General features: G+C 47.1%; 1 protein-coding gene across 1 annotated transcript in view; it reads left to right on the forward strand.

Moving 5' to 3' along the window:
* Positions 1-2,170: 2,170 nt before the first annotated feature.
* Positions 2,171-20,792, forward strand: part of PTPN1 (protein tyrosine phosphatase non-receptor type 1) — a 32,297-nt gene continuing 13,675 nt past the window's right edge. The window contains exon 1 of the mRNA XM_066199275.1: positions 2,171-2,310. Within this exon, the coding sequence (XP_066055372.1) occupies positions 2,248-2,310 (63 nt within the window). The 5' untranslated portion in view covers positions 2,171-2,247. The remainder of the gene's footprint in view (positions 2,311-20,792) is intronic.

Genomic DNA, 20,792 nt, shown 5'->3' on the forward strand with positions numbered 1-20,792 from the left:
ATGAGTCCCAGTCCCGTCTCTGATGTCGCATCTCCTTGTCCTCACTCTCATCTCTGCTCACCTGTCCCCTGGCAGGTTTGTCCCAGCCCAATTCCGCTGCCCGGCTGTCCCCGCTGCCGGCTCCTGTCCCCTCCTCACGCGGACACTGAGGCGACTACGGCCCCTCACAGCTGCTGCCGCTCCCACGCTCATCAGGCACAAAGGGTCCAGCAGGCAGCTCGTGAACATCCCAATTTCCTCTCTAGGACTGGGCACCTGAAGACCGGGGGTGCCAAAGAGAAAAAACCTTTCTGTGGGGTTGAAGGTTGATCAAACCTCTAACCTTCCTCACACAGCTGGGGAAGGGGCTGGAGCCCCAGGAGAGGCTGAGGGAGCTGGGCAAGGGGCTGAGCCTGGAGAAAAGGAGGCTCGGGGGGACCTGGTGGCTCTGCACAGCTCCCTGACAGGAGGGGACAGCCGGGGAGGTCGGGCTCTGCCCCAGGGAACAGGGACAGGAGGAGAGGGAACGGCCTCAGGCTGGGCCAGGGAAGCTCAGGGTGGGCAGCAGCAGAAATTTCCCCATGGAAAGGGTGCTCAGGCCTTGAAGTGCCCAGGGAGTGCCCGGTCCCTGGAGGTGTCCCAGGAATTCCTGGAGGTGGCACTCAGAGCTCTGGGCTGGGGACAAGGCGGGCACTGGGCACAGCTCGGACTCGATGGGCTGGGAGGGATTTTCCAAGCCAAATGATTTCTGTGATCCTACGATTTGGCAAAAATTGGTATCCACATATTGTGAGGGTCTCCGTTTTCTAGCCCTGGATGTAAAAGGAAAGCCAGAATTCTGTGGCACATCCATCAGTTTGCTGTGCTTGGCCAAAATGAGAGCCACAATGTGTGTCACTGCTGCAAATTGCTTCTTACTTCTTTTGTATGGGCACAGAAAGGTAAAGTCAAATATTTATAAAGTAGTCTACCCACTCAAAAATTTCCAGTTATTTAATAAAATCATTTTTTGAACGAGACACATTTAAAATGCTACTTGTCACACAAATTGTCACTCCGATGGACAGAGATTTACGAGATGCCAGATACACATTTTCTAGGCTACTCTGTGAAATGTTCAGCTGAATATCAGTTTGTTTGTGATACATGATTTGGGATTTCTCTGTCTGTATGGTTGGAATACCTGGATTTCAAATCCAGGAGCAAGGACGGGGGCTCTCTGAGATGTGTAAGCTACAACTCCACTTGGAAATAAATGGCCTTGTGAAAAAGCCGAGGTAGTAAAAACTGACAGGTTTACCTCCCGGGACAGGACTACAGCACCTGGACAGTAACGGCCGTGTTGGAGTAGGAATGCAAGGCCGAGAACAGATGATCAAATACCATCGATTGTCGATTTCCTTCGATCAAAAGGTATGGGGCAACTGACACACGTCCATTTCATCCTGCAGGCTGCGTAAGAGCGAAAACCCACTCCATCCTCTGACCGCAGCAAGGGACAATGTCTTGCCCATCGCTAAGCGAGCACACGGACGGGCACCCAAGCTGTCGGCACCACCCGCTGTGGCACCGCCGCCCTCTGCAGCCAAACGGCCGCGGGAGAACGCCAGGACGGCGGGCCCGCCGCCGCAGACGAACACATCACTGGAGCCGTTCCCGGGGCCCGGAGCGGCCGGCCCGGGGCCAGGATGGCTCCGCTCCGCCGTGTCCTCGCTGCCGCCGCCGCCCTGCGGCCCCTCCGCCGGGCCGGGGGCTCCGTACCCGGGGCTGGGCCGGGGGTGCGAGGGCTGGGGGGACCGCCGGGATCGCCCCGCTCGGAGCCGGCAGCGGGGCTGCGGGCACAGCGCGGAGCCCCGGGCCCGGCCCTCAGAGCCCCCGGCCCGGCCCTCAGAGCCCCCGGCCCGGCCCTCAGAGCCCCCGGCCCGGCCCTCAGAGCCCCCGGGCCCGGCCCTCAGAGCCCCCGGCCCGCGGGCACAGCGCGGAGCCCCCGGCGCGGCCCTCAGAGCCCCCGGCCCGCGGGCACAGCGCGGAGCCCCGGGCCCGGCCCTCAGAGCCCCCGGCCCGCGGGCACAGCGCGGAGCCCCGGGCCCGGCCCTCAGAGCCCCCAGCCCGCGGGGCGGGCGCGGCCCCGTTCCCACCGCCCCGGACGTCGCGTCGCCGGGGCGGGTGCGCAGTTCCGGCGGCAGCGGGAGGGCGGGGGCCGGGCACAGCCGCCGCGGCCTCGGCAGCAGCTGCAGCCGGAGCGGCGCGGGGGGCCAGGCCCCCGCCATGGAGATCGAGAAGGAGTTCCAGCGGCTCGACCAGGCCGCCAGCTGGGCCGACATCTACCAGGTGAGGGGCAGCGCCCGGCCGGTTCTGCCCCGGCGCCGGGCGGGGAGCGCTCCCTCCGGCTCCCTCCGCTCCCTCCGGCTCCCTCCGCTCCCTCCGGCTGCCCGCGATGCCGCCGGTGCTGCTCCAGCCCTGAGGGCCAGCCCTGCCCTGCCCTGCCCTGCCCAGCCCGGGCACCGCTGCCCGCCGCCCCCGCGCCCTCGTTCCCCGCTCGTTCCCCGTCGTTCCCCGTCGTTCCCCCGCTGGTTCCCGGCTCGTTCCCCGCTCGTTCCCGGCTCGTTCCCCGCTCGTTCCCCGCTCGTTCCCTGCCTCAGGGGCACAGGAGCTCCCCCGGCCCGGCCTGGCTGCGCCCCGGGCTCAGCGGAGCAGCTGCCGGGCACATCCTCGGCGCCGCGGGGACACCGCTCCGCTGGAGCCGCCCCTCCCGAGCCGGCGGCCGCCAATCCATCCCGGTTGGCTTTGGGTTAGAACAGAAAAGCGGCCAAGGGGGAATCGAACGCGTTTAGCTTTTGATTCAGTCGCCTTAATCATAGGACTGAGCCTGAAACAGCGTGTTAGCAATACCTGTGCAGCTAGCTGCTGCTGGGTTTTTATTGTGTCGTGTACCGCATTTAGAATTTTTTTGTGATATTTGAAACAACCCCGTGACAAACGTGAATGCTTGCAATAGTATTTGCCTTCTGGATCCAGCATCACATGCAAGCCACAGAACTCAGCGCTTTTATCTTTAAAAGTTCTTCACACATTTATCTAAAATGAAGTTTAAGAGAAGCTGAAGTACATGAATGACTGGGCGGATGTGTTCAGTCAGAGCAGGCAGCGTTGCTCTAACATCCATTTGAATGTTTTAAGCTGGTATATTGCATAAATGAATGACTTGAAGTTCGTGTCTGCAACAGACGTTGGGCTTCGCTTCTTTCAGTGTGAATTTCCCTGGCGATAGATCACGGAGAGAAGGAGTTGTATGAAAGTGAAATAAATGGACTTCGGTTTCAGAATCGCAGCAGGCGAGTTTTAGCAGTAGCAGCTTGCAGGGTGAACACCTTCAGTTGTCTGGCATTTAGAGAACAAGCATGAAGTGTTGAGGCTGCTTTTCAGAAGGTCCATTTCCTACATTTCCCTTCCCTGCCGAGTGTCAGTGCTTGCTGACTGTATCAGTTGAAAGTCATGTGGATATATGACGTTATGTTTTTGCTGAACTGTTCTGGATGGTTTGGTGTCTTGCAGGCTTAGTGCTCAGGAAATGATTTTGAGTAATAGAGCTTTGTAATTCAAGTGGTACATTTCTACAGGTACAATTTAATTACAGAAGTGAAATATCTGAGTAGAATGAGGGAATGGCCCATTTTCAATGAGGGATCAGCATTCAGTGATATTTTTGTCCTGCTCTCTTTGAATGATATGACTCAGTGGCCTGCTCAAACTGTGGCACAGCATGAGCTTTGATTGAGGACTAAAATTCAATTTAAAAAAGGACTAAAGTGATTCTTTGATTTGCATCCAACTATTGACAAGCACAGGGGGTGGGTTTTTTACTTGGGTTTTTTTTTTCCCCTGATTGATTAATAAATATGTGCATCTATGTCATGAAATCCAGTTTCTCAGCTGCATCCTGCTTTTAAATAAGCTGTTGGAAATAGCATCTTGGCAGGTCGTGTATGTCTGGAAGAACAATGTACTTCTCTCTAATCTATACTTTTGGTGTCTGAGATGTGACATTAACAGAGCAGTTTTCCTACGAGGCTGGTTTCTGCTTGGAGAATGCAGTAAGTGGGACAATGGATGTTCTACTTACATGGTAGAAAAACGTGGTGCAGAAAAACATCTTTCCCCGGGGTAATTGTACCACAGGCTTCTGGTACCTCGGTGTTGTGGCTGTAACTGCTGAGATCCAGAAATGTGCACCAGAAATGGAGCAGCAGCAGTGTTCCTGGTGATCATGTCTGGGTTTCAGCATAAGGAAAACTGCAGCTTGCTCCTGTTCTTGTCTCAGTCTGTTATCTCGAGATACAGCCCAGCAGCTCCAGCAGGAATTAGCAGCAGACAGGGAGGTGTGGCTGAGGGAGGTTGTCTGGGTGACACATGACTTGGAAGGGTTAAAATTGTCCATGTTTTTGGGGTTTTTTTGGACAAGCGGAAGCTGTGTTCAGCTATGATAGTACAGTTGGGAAAGAAGAGAATTTAGATTGCCTTCTTTTTTTTGGGCAGAAGTAATCATGGGATGGGGACAAAACATTTCTAAATGAGGACCTTGTTTAGGTGATTTTGTGACAATCATGTCGTGAGCACTGCACAGTAGTGGAACCATTCTCTGTGCAGCTGGGCAGAACAGGGTGAGCAGTGATGAAGTTCTTCGTTTTTTGTTAGTCTGGGTTTTTGCTTTTTTTAAATATTTGTTTGCTTTTTAATACCTATTTTTATGCCTTACTTTCCTCTAGATTCACTTGCTACAAGAGCTAGAGCCATGAGATCCTGTGGAAATTGTTCAGGGACCCAAGTGAGGAAAAGAATTGCTCAGATTATGGCTGTTGCTTGTGTTTTAGTGAAACATAAGCCTGAGAAAGGCACATTCAATTAAAAATCCTCTTCCATAAAACAGTGAGTTAAAGGAATGTGAGCTTTACCATGTGCTAACTGTGGTAAAGGTGTACAACAGAAAACAAATGGGTGAGTGAATGATGTGCACCCTGCAGAAATATCATTAGAAGTGTCTGTTGGAATGAGAGGCATTCACTCTGGAGATGTCACAACAAAAAACCCATACCCCAAAGCTAAGGAAAGCACAGTTGAGGCTTTCAGAGCAGGGAAGAAAAGGAGATATTTGTCCAGAATATCAAAGAAACACTGGATTGTTATTTGCTGACAGTGAGTGCAGTATCAGATTTTCATAGTAATTTTACATGCAGGAGCCTTTCAGAACTTCAGGAGATGTTTTCGTTTCTAACTTCTTAAACAGGGTGATAGAGTGAGATGTTATCTTAAAAACACAACCCTCAAATACAGGTAGAGTTGCTTCTTGTGTTTATATAAACCAGATATGTTGACTTGATGTTGGCCCATGATATTAACTTTGATGTGCTTATTTGGAGCAGTAAAAATACCTCTGAATTATTTACTGGTGTACCATTCACCTGGGGATTCCATTCCCTATGGATGGAGGCAGAGCTGACGTTTGGGGACAGCCCATGCAGAGTTTTCCATGTGAAGTAGCAAAATGAAACTGAAATGTCCACTCTTTTCTCGTTTATGTAACAAGAAAGAACTGGATATAGTTTAGACTTTCCAGCATGTTTGGAAGTGAGTATGCTGAAAACAGAGCTGCCTGTATCTGGAAAGCTGAAGTGTAGTTAGAGCCGGGTTTGAGGCTTGTAAATAACTTCTCAGTTTCTTTATTAATTTCTGAGGGTCTTTTAACCAAATATTAACATGATTGTTTGTTTTTCAAACCTCTCTAAACTAAACTAAGATACTACAAATTATGAAAATGAATGAACTTCATCCAGATTGTGGGAGGAAAATAGAAAGGATGTCGTGGACAGTTTGGATATCCCTCTGTCAAGAGGGAGAAAGCAAGGGAAGTTTTTTAGGTATTCACTGTCTCTGGAAAAAAGATTTGTAGAATATGTTAGATGGATTTTGATGTTGAAAGTAAACTGTGAAATGTTTGACCCTGAGGACTTGTAGCAGCATGGTTGTGTTGTGTATTTGAAGCCAGTGGACAGGAAGCTGTACAAGTGCTGTTGGTTTATAAGCTGCAGCAGGAGTGCAGGCTGCAGTCTGAAAGCATTTGGGTTACTCTTTTGCTGGGGTGATGAGCAGCAGATAAATTGAGGCACGAACATGACTTCTTACAAATGCATCTTTGTGCTTTATCCTGCCAGTCGTAGCTGCAGGTCTCTGCATGCAGTGCCTTGCCACTGCTTAATTCGTGCTCTGTTGATTCACCGAGGCTCAGCATAATTGGCTCTGCTTGTGGAAAGCTGGTTTAGAGCTCGGGGTTGCAGGAATCTCTCTGTTCCTGCAGTAAACTGAAGATATTCCTGTTTTCCTGTGCTGTGCACTGAGCCTGCCCACACGTGTGCAGGGTTAGTGACGGAGGAGCAAAGTGTCTGTGGCTCACAGGGTCAGGATCCTACCTGGAAAGCAGAGCTGCTGCTGGGCTGCAGGTGAGGGCACCTTTGTGCCCTCGGGGCTGCCTCTGGGTACTCTGCTCAGGCTTTGGATTTACTGCTGGCTTTTTTCAGAGCAGCACCGTTCGTGTCTGCTGCTGGCACGTTTGAGATTGAGTGAGTCCCACTGTATAAAGCTGCTGGGCCACTTAGTCTTGCTTTTTCTACAGAGTTTAAAATCTAAATACTTGAACCCAGAGCTTCTGTGATAGTCCTGCTGGAAGCAGAGCATGGACAAATGGAGCCTGTAATGGTTATCATTTGCTAAAAGTTTAGGAGTCATACAATGTGCACACAGTGCTCACCTGCTCCTGAGCGTTTTTGGAAGGGTTTTATGGTGTTAGTGTGTTCTCCCACATGGTACTGTTAGCTCCTCTGTGTGCTGGAAGCACAGACCTATGGAAGGAAATTGTTAAGGGGAAAGCAGTGTTGGCCACAGGCCAAATGATGGTAAATTCAAATAGAAATAGCCCTTGCAAGCAGAGAATGAAATGTGGTAGTGGTAGACCAAATATTTTTCAAACTGAAATAACTTTCTAAATAATGCTGGGTAGGTTTGAAATAACAGTTCATCCTATAGTTAACTAAACATTAAAATTAAATGTTTTCCTGTAATACTTGCCTTGCAAATGGACTTTTTCCGATGGCCCTCTGCAGCTGAAGCTTCATAAGATGTGACTTACACTGAAATATCACTGCTACTTTCTTGTAAACATGAGAATTACCAGGTTTTAGATCAGCGTCGCTTGCATGACCTAAGTATCTGTTTGGACTGTGAATTCAGCCTCATTAAATACCTGAGGACACTCAGCGATTCCTTACTAAGTGATTGCTTCTCTGCAGTGTTCATAATGAACACAGACTCGATCTAATCTCTGAGCTTGGATGTTTTTGCAGCTCTTGCCATTGAGGTTTTCTGGTTTTTTTTTTTTTTTAGTCATTGGTCCACTTGTTTCATGTTGATTTGCAGAAGAGGTGGTTTTCTCCTCTCAGGTGCCAGGAGACATGCCCTTGCTGGTCTGACTGGGAGAGGCACTTTGATAGAGCATCCAAATGCCTTCGTGTGTTCCACTTTGTAGATGGTGGAGTACAAATGCCAATTCATTTTCTACCAGACCCTGTGAATTCAGATGTGCTTTTTCTCTCACCCACGCAGAATGCAGCGAAGATTCAACAGCTTGCCTGTCAGATCATACCAAGAAAAACTGGTAAAAGTGATTCTTGGAAATGCATGTGATTCTGCTAATAGTGATAGCTGATCTACTTTCAAACTGGCTTGTGTTTTCTGCATTTAGGAGAGCAGGTTCATAGAACAGTAGTGAAAAATTCATATCCTGGTTGGGAAGGAAAATGAGCTGGTATAATATGAAACTTTCAGAAATGTTTTTAATTCTGTTTTTTTCTTATTTTTAGTTCTGTACACTTTCCATGGGTACAGTTGTCTCAGCTCTTGGTGGTTATGGATGCTTTAGGAACATGAGGCTTAAGGGATCAAAAGTCACCTTCAGCACCAAGGGTGAAGAGATCAGTGGTGAAGATTTACCTGTTCCACTAATAATGAAGAGATCGTTTAATCAGATTTGCATTGTTCTGTGCAGTCTTTTTCCTCTCCTTAGAAGGTTAAAACAGTTTCTACATCAATAGAAATAGAAGATAAAGCAACAATACAGCAGGGTTTGCATTCTGCCAGTTCAGACCATTACAGAAAGACCTCTGTTGAGGACCGGGGTGAGAGTGGGGCTGGGCAGAGGAAACCCTCTCCTCTGGGCTGAGAGCTCTCTCTATTTCACGTGCTAACATGATTGCTAGGTCAAAATGCTGCTACATAGTACTATTCTGCACTGGAAGCAGCTGTTACATTTGTGATCTGTCAGGTGCTGTTGCTTGTATCTGAAGTCCCCAGAATTTCATGCTGCTCCTCTCAAGCACTTGATTCGTCGAGTACTTGATGCTGAGAGCCATCCTACAAAAGACACTCTGTTTCTCAGATCCTTCATATTTATGTGGAACAAGCCTTCTACACATGAGGAGGAATGTTCTCATAACCTCCTTCCCTTGTGCCGAGTTCAATGAGAATTGCTTGTTTATCCCATTCCTGATCCCACAGTGCCAGGTTACAGTAACATAAACAGCGTGACCTTTTAATGCGATGGCAGGAAGTAAAATGTGAAATCTATTTTAAAAATGCATCTTTGACGAAGGAAGAGTATACTTCCTTTTTCTGACAGGAAAAATAACCCATGCTTGTTCAGAAGGTCTCAATTCCATTTTATCGTGTGGGGTCTGTTTTTTCCACTGTCCTCTGTACAGTCATTGCAGCTGCTTGAACTAAACCTCTGCCATCCTCATGTGGGATTGTATCTCCTTTCTTAACGTCTGTACAGCCAGCAGTGACTAAAGATGGGGGCTGCAGGAAAAACACAACTCTGACACAGGCAAGAGGTTTTCGTAAGAGGAACCTCTTTTGGAAAGAAGGAAAGGCTGGGTCACTGGAGCAAGAACTGGAAAAATACTACAAAGCTTATTAAACAGCTAGAATACGTATTGACACATTTGACAGAATTTCCGAGTATTTCCAGAAGTGGAAGAGCTGTGGGGAATTTCACCCAGTAAAGGAGTGGGGGTAGACAGCTACCCAGCTCTGGAAAATGTTTTTGTTTTCTTCCTACAGAGTTCAATTAAATGGGAAATCAGCACTGTCACTTCTTTCCTAAACTTCTGCCAATGGAGGATTTTCACAGAAATCGCAGTTGGTACCTGGAACCTCACGGTGTCTGTGGGATGTCATGAGCAGGAATCGTGTTCCAGCCTGTACATTTCTTCATTCCCAGTATTGAAACCTTCTCAGAAGTGGCCCCGAGCATTTCATGAGCAGAGCAGATCTGCCCTCGTGCTGTTGCAGAGCTCCTGTAGGGGATGTGTGCTGGGAACCACCAAACCCCTTCCCCTGGTCCCTGCACATTCCCTGTCCAGCACTACCTGCCTGCCTCGTTAATGATTTCCCTTTGGAAGCAGCTGCCTGCTGTTCTCCAGCAGTCCCTGATGGCTGACACACTTCCTGGGAGATAAAGCAGCCGGGATGTGGCAGCCTGGCCCGTGCTGGGAGCAGCAGGGCACAGCAGGTTGGCTCCGTGGGCAGTGTTGGCCTGGGCAGAGGGAAGGTCTGGTCAGCTGGAGGTACAGAGCCCACGGTGCTCAGCCCTTCCCTGCAGAAGGGCTCAGGAAAAACAGGAGCTGTTTTCGGCGGCCCCTCCAACTTCTGGAGCTTCTTTGTCCTGTGTCCATCAGGCTGGTGCTCGCTAGAGGCGAAAGATTGGAACAGGAGATTGAAAATCTGTGAAATCTTTAGAGCTGCGAAGTTCCTGGATTTATTTGCCCACAGGAGAGCATTAGTGGAGAGGTCTGACCTTAGCAGTCAGGAAGCAGACAGAGCAGGAAGGTTTCGTGGAAACTACTGACTTATGTCTTATTTGTCATTGATTTGATGTTTATAATTTGTGTAAAGCTGACCATCAGGAGCCTCGCTGGCAGCCAGGCCCAGGCTTTGCTTGGTCGCCCACACAATCCAGTGCACGGGGTCTGTGACTGACTGGCTGACAGCAGGAAATTCCTGGTGTGCTGCTCTGCCTGCTGACTTCTCAGCCACATGAAATTTGGGGTGGTAAAACTGTTATGTGCTTATTATCTTCTGAGAGTAGCTAAATAAGTTAATATTGCTACCCGGTTAGGAGCAGGCACTCAAGCATTTATTGCTTTCATGTAATGACATCTACGTCTTCTGGGTTTTCTTGTACCAAAGTCTTTGCTAACAATGTGTTCTGCATATTGAACTCTCTCTCTCCACAGGCAAAACTGTGTCTTGAAATACTTACAGAAGAATAATACAAGCCGAAAAGGCTTTTCCCTCGGCAGTGTTGGTGTTAAAGGAGGCGTTTTTGTGTGATTCTGATAGTTGATAACCTTTATTTGTGGATCAGTACTCAGAAGCCTTTGGTGTAGCTGTCTTTTGGGGGGGGATGGGGAATAGAAAGGGATGTGATAGGTGTGAAGGGTTTATTTAAAGATATTTACTGCATTTTTTTAGTGTTTTTTCCCTGTAAGTGTTCCAGATCTGTTCTGCGGCTGCAAATGAGGATTTGAGGTAGGCATCGAGTGATAAAGCATGTTCAGTCACAGCTGATAGCTGGCTTTGGCTGGCAGGAAGTGGAACACGATGAGCAAGAGTCTGGTGGAGCCTGGGGTGTGGTGGGCTCAGTGCAGCACTGTCTGGGCTGGCAGGGAGTGCTGGAATAATGGCAGTCATGTGTTTCCAGAGAGGATACTGCCACTACCAGAGGCAGCAGTTGTGAGGGCTGCTTGGCTTTGCTAAATCAGCTGCTTTGGTTCTCAGAATTAATTATTTTAAACCAGCAGGGTGAGTAGATGTATGAAGTGGCAAAACTGTTTATCTCATCTGATGCACACAAGTGACTCTCGCTGCAGTCTGTTTCATTAGCATGGCGAGCACTGAGCAGTCCTTTGAAGGCCTGGCTTGTCAAGTTCTGCAGTCTTTTTCATGTGCTGGAGTGCAGAGTGCTAATCTGGCCTGCATTAGGATGTCTGTGAGCACTTACCTTGGTTATGTGATGTCCCTGTTTAACACTGACATTTGTTTTTATAAACTCCCAGTTGCTTTCAGATGAGAAGATGTCGTGTACAGCTGGGCATGAGAGCTCTCTGTCCCTGTAGTGACAGTTAAAACACCCTCTAAGAACACAGGGTTGGTTCTGGCAGTGTCTTGAAGCATTGCTTTGCAGCTTGGAGAACCAAAAATACTGAACACATTTTAGCTTGTAAGGTCTGGCTGGTTTGGGGTTATGGGAGGGTTGTCTTTATGCCAGTTCCCAGGCTTGTTGGCCATAGGTGGATTTTCTTACACATCTACATCTCTGCTGCTTTTAAGGGTTAAGTCTCCCTTTCCAAAGAGCACATTGGCTTTTTCTCTCTGACCCTTAGAGCAGTTTACTACTCTGGAAGTAGCTGCATAAACATTGTGCTTTGATGTGCAGCTTGTGTTAGGCCTTGGTGCAGCACAGAGGTGTCCAGCATCCTGCCCCAGAGCCGGGGGGGCTGCACAGTCCCTGCTGTCCCCATCACCCTGCCCGTGCAGGACACACCAAAACTTACCCCAAAACTGTGTTTGGCCCATGGGCTGGGAGCTGAGCAGCTCAGGTTCAGAGTGCTGTAAGGTTTAATATTAACCTAGCTCGGTTGGATTGCTTTCCTAAACACAAATTAGACAGTCATGTGGAAAACCAGGAGTATCCTAATTTTGCTTTATCTAACATCTGTTTTCAGCAGTACTGTTTGTTCTCAGCAGGTTTTTGTGTGCATTGCAGTAGCTTGGCAACCTGTAGGGTTGCACCATTCAGTGAATTCTGTACGCTTTTAATCATCACTACGGTTTTCCTTTCCAAATTTGAATATTCTAAGCACAGTGAAGTGGGCATCTGTGATCATAACTGCAACCTCCCCGTTAACCAGATCCCAACTGAGACAAGCTGTTGGTGCAGGTTTGTAATCCAGCAAGTTCCTTCAGCTGCTGTCCCAAAGTCTTTCTTAAGAAAGATACTTAAAAACTTCTTTCTGGAAACGGTAGTGAAGCAGTTACAGCTACTTCAAAGTTCCCAGAGAGGGGTTTGGGCAGTGCTGGGAACCAAAGCCGCTGGAAGCAGGGCTGGTTGCTGGTTCTGCTGCAGGAGCAAAGCTTGGGTTTGACCTTTCCCTGCGTGCAGAGGCATGAACCTGCATTGTGCAATCCTGGTAATTGTACATTCTCTTTAAACTCTTGGAATCTTGCTAGGTTAGAAATGATAAAAAGCTTTTAGTAGCAGTGTAATGAGCACGCTTTGGCAGAAGGAATCTGTAGTTCCATTGCCTGTCTGCTTACTAATGGCCAACATGGTGAAACATCCTTTTGGCACAGATTAGAACTTGCTGGAGTTTGGTCTTGGGAACAAACAGAATGCAGAGGGGAGACCCACTTACATTATGGAGCTGGTACCTGTGTAACAGGTGGTTCATCATTTTGTATGCATGGGGTTCCTTGATACTACTAAATAAATTCAGTTTTCCCCCCTCACACATCTGACTTAAAGCCTGCATCTCAAGAAAGCCAGTAAAGCAACCCACAGTACAAACATCCTCAAGGAAGTGAAGTTTGCCACTGAATAAGATGATGATATTTTTTTAATAGGTAAAGCAGAGTTCACAATTTCCTATGTAACAATTCCTCCACTCCCTTCCTCTGCATACAACCGTATAACTCGGAGAATTTTGGTGGAATTGATAAATGAAACGTTTCAGGAAGAGCAGTGGGAAGTCTCTGAAATCTGAATATTCGGTTGCATGTGGTGTGGTGACAGCATTGTGCTGTGATGGCTAATTTAGTAGGTTTTGGAGAGGGAAAAAATCTTTGGGGCTCTTATAATAGGCAAACTAATTAGAGGTTACAGTGAGCACAGCTGTTTCTGGCCAAGCTGACTAAGCTAGGAATTCAAATTACTATTTTTAGCCATCTTACAAGGTCTCTAGTTTTCAATGATACCCATGTTATTATTTCTAAAAATTATGTTGTTGTGTATTTTTCACCCTGACAATAAGCATTTTTAGTGCAACCAGTCCATTGCTTTTTAAATCGAACAAAGCGTTCGCAGTTCAGTGAGATATTGTGAAGATAGCTTCAAAATCACATTCTGAACTGGTTTCTTTTCTCTCCTAAGCTTTGTTTGGAACTTTCTGCAAAGATTACTGGATGAGAAAAAGCATTCCTCAAAATCTGCGTGTACTGAATAGACCTGCTTCATGCATAAATTTGCTTCAAAAAAAAAAAAAGATCAGTCTAATTTTAACATAGCATATGGCAAGCCTGGTATCTGAAACTGCTTTAACTGGCTCTACTTCTAAAGGCATATATAACTCGTTTAACTCCAGATAAGTATTAAAGAAAAACCGTTGTCATTCGTATTTTCTTCTTTGAACACCAATAACTTGCTTGCTCTCTCTTATAAATTATAAGAGAGAAGATCTGAGTTTAGTTTTAGTCGGTGTTGCAGGGGGAAAATGAGGCTTGCAGATTTATTCTGTTTTCACAAAATCCTGTTTCCATGATGGGAAGAGACTTTCAACCCAACTCAAACCAAGAAAATAAAAATGAGGCAGACTCCAGGAGTTCTGATTCCTAGGTGAGAATCCTTTTGTTTCTGGCTCTGTGTCATCACGGAAAACACACCGCTGAGAGTTAATCTGGAAGTGCTTTTGTATTTACAAGGAGTTTCTCAGCAGGAATGCCAGAGGAATGAATGCAGGATTCCCAGGCCTGGCTCTGAACCTGCTCCCTTCCAGGGCCAGTTCCTTTTTCCACAGTGCTCATGATGGGACAGGGGAGCTCATCTGCAGCTCTCTTCCCTTGCCTCCAGGAACCAGGGAGGAAAAAGAATTCCTACAAGAGCCTAAGGAAAACTGCCCAGAGAAATGGCCCCCCTCCCAAAAGGAGAATCCAGAATTGTCCCGGCACATCTGTTGGTTCCAGCAAAGGGCTGGATTCCTGAGAGGGCAGTGAGGGAACATGGACTGCTGAGTTGGACACTGAGGAGCTAGAGCAACGCAGCAGAGAACTAATCCTCTTGGAGAGCACGAAGAGCATCCCTTCAGCAACCAGGAGGTGTTTTCTGTCCGTGCTGGGGGCTGTCTTGGGGCTCTGCTCCTCTGGGAGGACACGAGAGTGCAGATCAAAATCCCTGCTCTAGCATGAGGTCCCGTTCTCACTGAAGCCCTTTAACGTTTCAGCAGCCCGAGAAGACAGAGATGTTTGTTTTGGAATGTAATGGCAACAACAAACTTGACATTAGGGTATTCAGAGGACAATAGCGGCGATGTGAAAAAATGTGTGGTATTTTGCTTTGTAAACCCTAGCAGTATGTTTTTGTAGCCCCGAGTCTCTGATGAGCAGAGGATTATGTGTGTGCACGTTCTCACAACCAGCCCGTGTTTCCCCTTTGCAGCAAATGCTGATGGTGTGTTAACAGCATAACAAAAAGGAATGGACGATAAGTCTTGGAGTGTACAAAGTCTCCTGCTTCCCCTATTACTCACTGCATTGCCTGTGGTTTTGGGAGGTGTTGTAAGGTGCCAAGTCAAGTTGTTGTGTTTGTCATGAGGTTGATAAGTAAATATGGGAAGTGTGGAGCCTTTTGACAACTCAGATTTTCTGTTTCCAGGCACATGTGGTTCTGTAAGGCCTCTCTGACATCAGTGAAGTTTTTTGCTCTCACATTGTCTCTGTGTAGACATCTCTGATTCCACCTAGTTTGTAATGCTTATTTTGAGCACCCATCAGAATTTCTGAGGTCAGATTATTTCCTGTTTTCAAGCAGTAACGTAAACTTCTTTGGTCTTCATTACTGGTAACCCCTTCAATGGAGTCAGTGGCACCTTTCAGGAGAGGAGTCTGTTTCCTTCTGTTGGAACCTTTCTCTCTGACAGGAGTAGTGCTGCAGAACGGGCCGAGAAGTGTGACAAGCACTGTCCTGTTTGCTAAATCCAGGGTTTAAAATCCTTCTGGTCTTGTTCAGGGTGCCTTTCAGGCAATTGTCCTGGTGCTAAAATGTGTGGGTATAAAATCAAACTGAAAAAAACCCCCAACATCACCACTAGCAGACCATTTAAGAAGTCTTCTCTTTTTCTCATTCATTAGGATTGCCTTGAGGATTAGAACTACAGAATGTCCCAAAGCCTAACAAACAACAGACTGGATAAGCAAAAGTGATGGATTTAGGAGAGATGGTGAATTTGTAGTAGCTGGAAGTTTTAGCCACAGCACAGGTGCTGCTCAGGTCGTGTGTATTTGTAGGTCCTGTGCCTGTCCCTGAGGGAGTCACAGCCTTTTACTCCTGCCTAAACTCCCTGGTGCTTGGTGGCTGCTCCCTAATTAGTTTCAATTAGGGACGAAAGGGAAAGCTAATGACATGGTGAGGTTGTGTTGCCAGGAAGGTGTGGCTGGTGTTTTGGGAGTGCTTTGGGAACACTTGTCCTTTTCCTTCAGCTCCTTTCCCAGAAGAGGCTGGGGTGCAGCAGTGCTGTCAGCCTGGGGAGGGAACATGATCGTGTTTGGTGGCAGCTGCGGTGTCTGGGGAATCACCCTTTGTGCAGAGCTCTGGGTTGTGCTTTTCTGGGTTGTGCTTTCATGGCTGATTTCATAACACGGCAGGAGAGTGGCTGGGAGCTCTTTGGGCTCTTTGGTGTGGGGATGCACCTCGTGGTGGAGCACAGTCTCACTCTCAGGATGAATTTGTTTTTCTTTGGACCTTCTGGTCATGGTGAGTGCTGGGCAAGCACCTCTCTCATGTATGGTGCCTTGTGTTGAAAATGATCTCAACCAGGTTAAGATCACTCGGGAATTGCAAACTGCCCTTTTTTTCTGGGCCAGTTCTGGTATTCCAGCGAATTCTGCGTGTCACAGATAAGCAGATGTGGCTGTAGATGGGAAATACTGGACTCGGTTAGTTATCTGGTATTGTGAGCAGTATTTTTAAGACACCAGTTGGTAACCCAGATGTCTTAAACTCATGTAATCTCCAAAAGGATTAAAAATAATGCTGTGGTAGCTCTGCAACTGTGTGAGTTTGAACTGCTGATGGGACACCTACACGAACGTTGGCATTTCTTTTTTTGAAAAATAAATTGAACATTTGGAATCTTATTTTATTTCTTTAAAATATTTGTCCCGAGTGAAATGACTGCGGTGTTTGTCTGTTGAGCAGCTAAAGTGCTGTGCTGTTTGTTTGGCTTTTAGTCAACACACTTTCCAGGAAAAGGTGAAAGGACACAAACACCACAGACCAGTTTCGGTTGTAGCTCAGTGCATGTGAAGTGCACGTCTTAGTCTAAAGTGAAGGCTCTTTATAGAAACCTTCATCGAGGCTTAGTAGGAAGAGTGGAACTCAGAAACTCAGGGCTGGTTCCTTTCAAACTCACTCGTGATATTAGTGATGGAGCCCACAGAGCGCGTTCTGTGTCTGTGTGCTCCTGCTCAGTGCAGTGCTGCTGGCACAGTTCATTAAATCAGTGTGTTAATGATCTTCCCACCTGATCTAGGGGGCCTTCAGCTGTGACAGTAGATCCAGTACTAAACCACGGCCTGGAATCTCTTCAGGCAGAAGGTGATAATGTCCTTCTCTGCTGGTACAATACCTGGTTCTGCAGTGGCCTTGCAGATTGCTCCTCAGCTGTAGGTAAGGCCAGATACTCTGCAGATTTGTGTTCTTTCAGTGGGCAGTGTGCCAGCATGCCCAGCTGGATAGAAGAGCAGGATGTGTTCAGAGCCAAGAGTCCTGGAGCAGATGCATACCCTGGGATCAAAAATGGGAGAGAAGGAAAAAGAATCTGTAAAGATCTATTCAACTTTTAACTGGTAAGACCTTGAATGCTTTACCTGGGGAGGAAGCAAGACTTATACTTGATTATCTTAATCAAATTAGTTCATTTCTCTTAAGATTATGTGGTGGTAATGGATTGCACAAGATTTGGGGGAATGGTGATACTGGATTATGCAAGGTTTGGGGGAGATAGCACAGTCTTGCTTTCTTAACCTTGGCTGAGGTTATCAGCACAGTGTCTCTGAGAGTCGAGGGCTCTGTGCGAGCGTAGGTAAAAGTTCCATGGTAAATTATTCCATGGTTCCTATTTCATGGAGTCAGAGATCCCCTTGAGAAACTGGGAACTATCTGCAGTAGGGGCATTTCTTGTCCTTTTGTTTCCAATTTGAAACATACTGTTTGCAGCTTGTCTGAACTCTAGAAAATACCTTGGTTATGCAGCACGTGGAAAGGTGTGAGAAGCATTTCTCATCCCTCCCTTACATTCTAGCATTTGCAGGGTTCATGTCTTTTTTTCTCCTCAGAAGCCTCCAAAGCCTTGGGGTTTGTTCATGTTTTTTTGGTGGTGGTAGCTCTGTAAAAGCTATAATGCTCTTAGCTTGTGAGATGTCAGATTGAAAATATTAGGTAACCAGGAAAGCAGGACTGTTTATAACCACAGTTGTCAGTCTGTGGAGCCTGGAATACCCTACAGGCCAGCAATGATACATTTTTAAACTCACACAAAACCCATACTGCAAACAAATGAAGGTCTGGATTTGCTATGCAGCCTAAATTCCTTTAGGAGTTATGTGGATATCTGGTCTGTGGGATACACCAGTCTGTTGGAGATGAGGTTAAACCAAAACTCTTTATGTAGAGACCCCTAATGTTTGGGCAAATTAAGATCTGGATCTCATCTTGGTGGTTATTTTTCTTAGAGAAGAAGAGCAACTGAGTTAGAACCTCTTGACACTTTAATGAGAGTGTGGTTTATTTCCTGGCACTGGCTTTGTTTGATGATACAGATAGCAGAGCTTTGCTTTTGCACAACAGCTGTCAAGAGAAAGCCGTTTCACATTCTCAAATGTCTCTATCCTTCCAATAATGTCCAAGATGCACTTCTGGAGCAGATTGAGTATCTGGGAGGAGGAATAGAGATGGATGTGAAGAAGAAGAAGAAGGGAACTTGAGTTGTTTTCTTACGCCGACGCTCCATTCAGTTGTTTCCTGTTTTGGCAGTGAGTACATGGCTACAAAACAGCAGAAGTGGAGTGTTCCTGCCAGCAGCTCTGAACTTCTTCTGTTATGGGTCATAAATTTCAAGGACAAACTATATTTTGAACTTACTGAAATTTGAGAAGTCTCATGTAATTCTTCAACCTGATACTAAAGTTTAGCTCTTTGATTTCCCTGTCTCTGCTGCAACATTCAAAAGAACCAGAGCTGAAAAATCAGGTTTTACCCATTGCAGATGACACTGAAGCAGAATCTGAGCAGCTGAACTGTGCAGTGTTGCTGTGGTTTGTTGACAGCAGTGCCTCCCTTCTGGGAGCATGCAGAATGAATGCACTGGTGAAGTCTGGATGTGACACAAATCTGAGGCTTTCTCCTTTCTGGAAGTAGAGGCAAGCCCTGACAGCCGTTCAGGTGCAGGTGTTAAACTGAGCATTTAGTGTGCAGTTACCTCCCTGGTGAAGTGGCTGCAATAAAGGATTTGCTGTCAGGAGCCTCTCCAGTGAGGCGTGTTGGAACTGCTCAGTGGTGAGAGGCAATCTGTAATACCTGCTGGCTGTGATAAATACGGGCCTGGGAAAGCTGAGCCCACTTTGCCACGTGTTGATATGATTTAATATGGCAGTCATGCCCAGTTTACATTCTCCTGGGGGGTTATTTCCGTGCTCCCAGCAGCTGACTGGTGTCACGAACCCTCGGAGTGCCCGGGCAGTGCTGAATTAGCAGGGGGCTTTCTAGGAAACTGTGTTGCAAGTGTGTGATTTCTTATTTATTTTTTTATTTTAACCTGGTGTGATAGTGGTGTTGAACTTTAAACAAGCCTGTCCTTTCCCTATCTTGTGCTGCTCGACCTCAGGAAGAAGCCTGACACAGCAGGCAACTGGGTTCTTTTTTTTTTTGAGGGGGAGAGATTAGTAAGCAAATCAGTACTACCATGTCTTAGTTGAAAGCAAAACTAGGAGACCAGATAAAACGTTTTTAAAGGGTATTAAAACCCACATTTATTTCACTTAGCTGGCCAAAATTCTGCAGCTGCTTAAGATTTATGTTGTGTGATGCAACTGCCTGTTCATTTATCTGATCTTTAGATGACCTTCCTCTTACCTACAGGTTACATCCTCATTTCTTGTTCTTGCCCAAATATCCTGATGTAAAGCTTAATGTGGGAGAAGAAATCAAATCTTCCTTGCCAGAGTGGGTTACGTGAGCACTTGTGTGCTTTGTATCTTCATGAAGTTCTTTTGCTGGGCAGTGAGTTCAGGGCCTCGGGTTGCTCTCTCCCGTGCTGAATCTGAAGATTTTCCCCTTTGTGTAAAGCAGGTGTTTGCTGTGGATCTCTTGCTTCTTGCTGGTTTTCTTGTGCTCTTCCCTGCAGGTCTTTGCAACCTCATTGGATTGTAGGGGTATTTCCCTTCTGAAACCAGCCCAGAGTGACATCTTGGGAAAAGAGCACCTTCCACTTGACTTTATTGTAACTTTTTACTCTTCCACCTTTTCTGGCAGTATCATGTGTTCTCATTTTTTTTCAGTGGCAGCTTTAAGAGGAAACCTGGGTTTTAAGCTAAGATGACTCTTTTATATAAGTCTGTATATAATTTTTGTGAATTGCTTTCCTTAGTGTGAGTGCCTGAGTAGATGGATTAGGAGCAATTCTGTAGCCCCTGATAAGATCTTGGCATTTGCTGCTTCCTGTAGGAGCAGAACTGCTAAAATGACAGTAAATGGTTATCTCTGAGCCTGAGCTGCTGCAGGGTTTATGGTGCAATTAAACAGTGGGATCAAATTGAGCCCTGCTGCAAGGCTTCCCGGCAGCCTGTCTGGTGAAGCTGAAGACATTGAGAGTGCACCTTTAATTTCTGTTCTGAATACTGATACACGAATCTACACAGTGTGCTTGAATGGCGGATGGCATGGCCACCTCCCCCTGTGGTCTTGCAGGATATTTACTCGAAGATTTTGAGGTGCATCTTCTCTGTCTGAATCTCCTGCTGGCGTCTGAGCAGGATGGGGAAAGAGAAGCCCAGTGTGCTCAGAGCTACAGGAACTTCCCGTTTGAAGAGCAGGCCTTCAGCAGACTTCCTCTTTCCACCCCTGAAGTATTTGGGGCTCAGGGCTCCAAACCAGGAGATGAGTGGCATGAAGTGACTCATGCTCCAAGCCCAAAGCGTTTGACGTTGGAAGACTGACTTTGGTTCTGGCCCTTCCTCTTTAAAGGTTTATATTGCGCGACCTTTCGGATGAAATGTCGAGCTTCCTTTCTGACGGGCAGGATCTCTGCAGTGCGACTGGGTGTGATTCAAGGAGGTGTTTTGTAACTTCACAAATCCCTGCCTTCATCCACTACCTTCAGTTCTTGTGACATGGCCGGCTTCAAGTCCCTCAGAGCACAGTAATTCCCTGCTGTGAATGAGTCAGATCCCTCCAGCGCGGGGACCTCGTGGTGCTGTTGTGGACGTGTTCTGAGCCTCCTCTAACAGCAGCTGGGTGCTGGCAGTAGTGATGGGACTCCAGCAGTGCTTGACAAGGCCCCTGACGTGGCCATGCAGCTCCTGTGGGTGACTCCTGTGGGCCCCGGGTTGTTTCTCTCCAGACGTTTTCTCTGTTGAGGGCGATTGCGTTTCCACCGAAGTCAACTTCGTATCCTGGAAGTGACCTTGGATGATAAATTTCCTTTGGTCACTTCAGA

This window comes from Chamaea fasciata, unplaced genomic scaffold (genome assembly GCF_029207755.1).
Source record: "Chamaea fasciata isolate MVZ Bird 193981 ecotype frontalis unplaced genomic scaffold, bChaFas1.0.hap1 SCAF_17, whole genome shotgun sequence".
NCBI classification, from domain to species: Eukaryota; Metazoa; Chordata; class Aves; order Passeriformes; family Sylviidae; genus Chamaea; species Chamaea fasciata.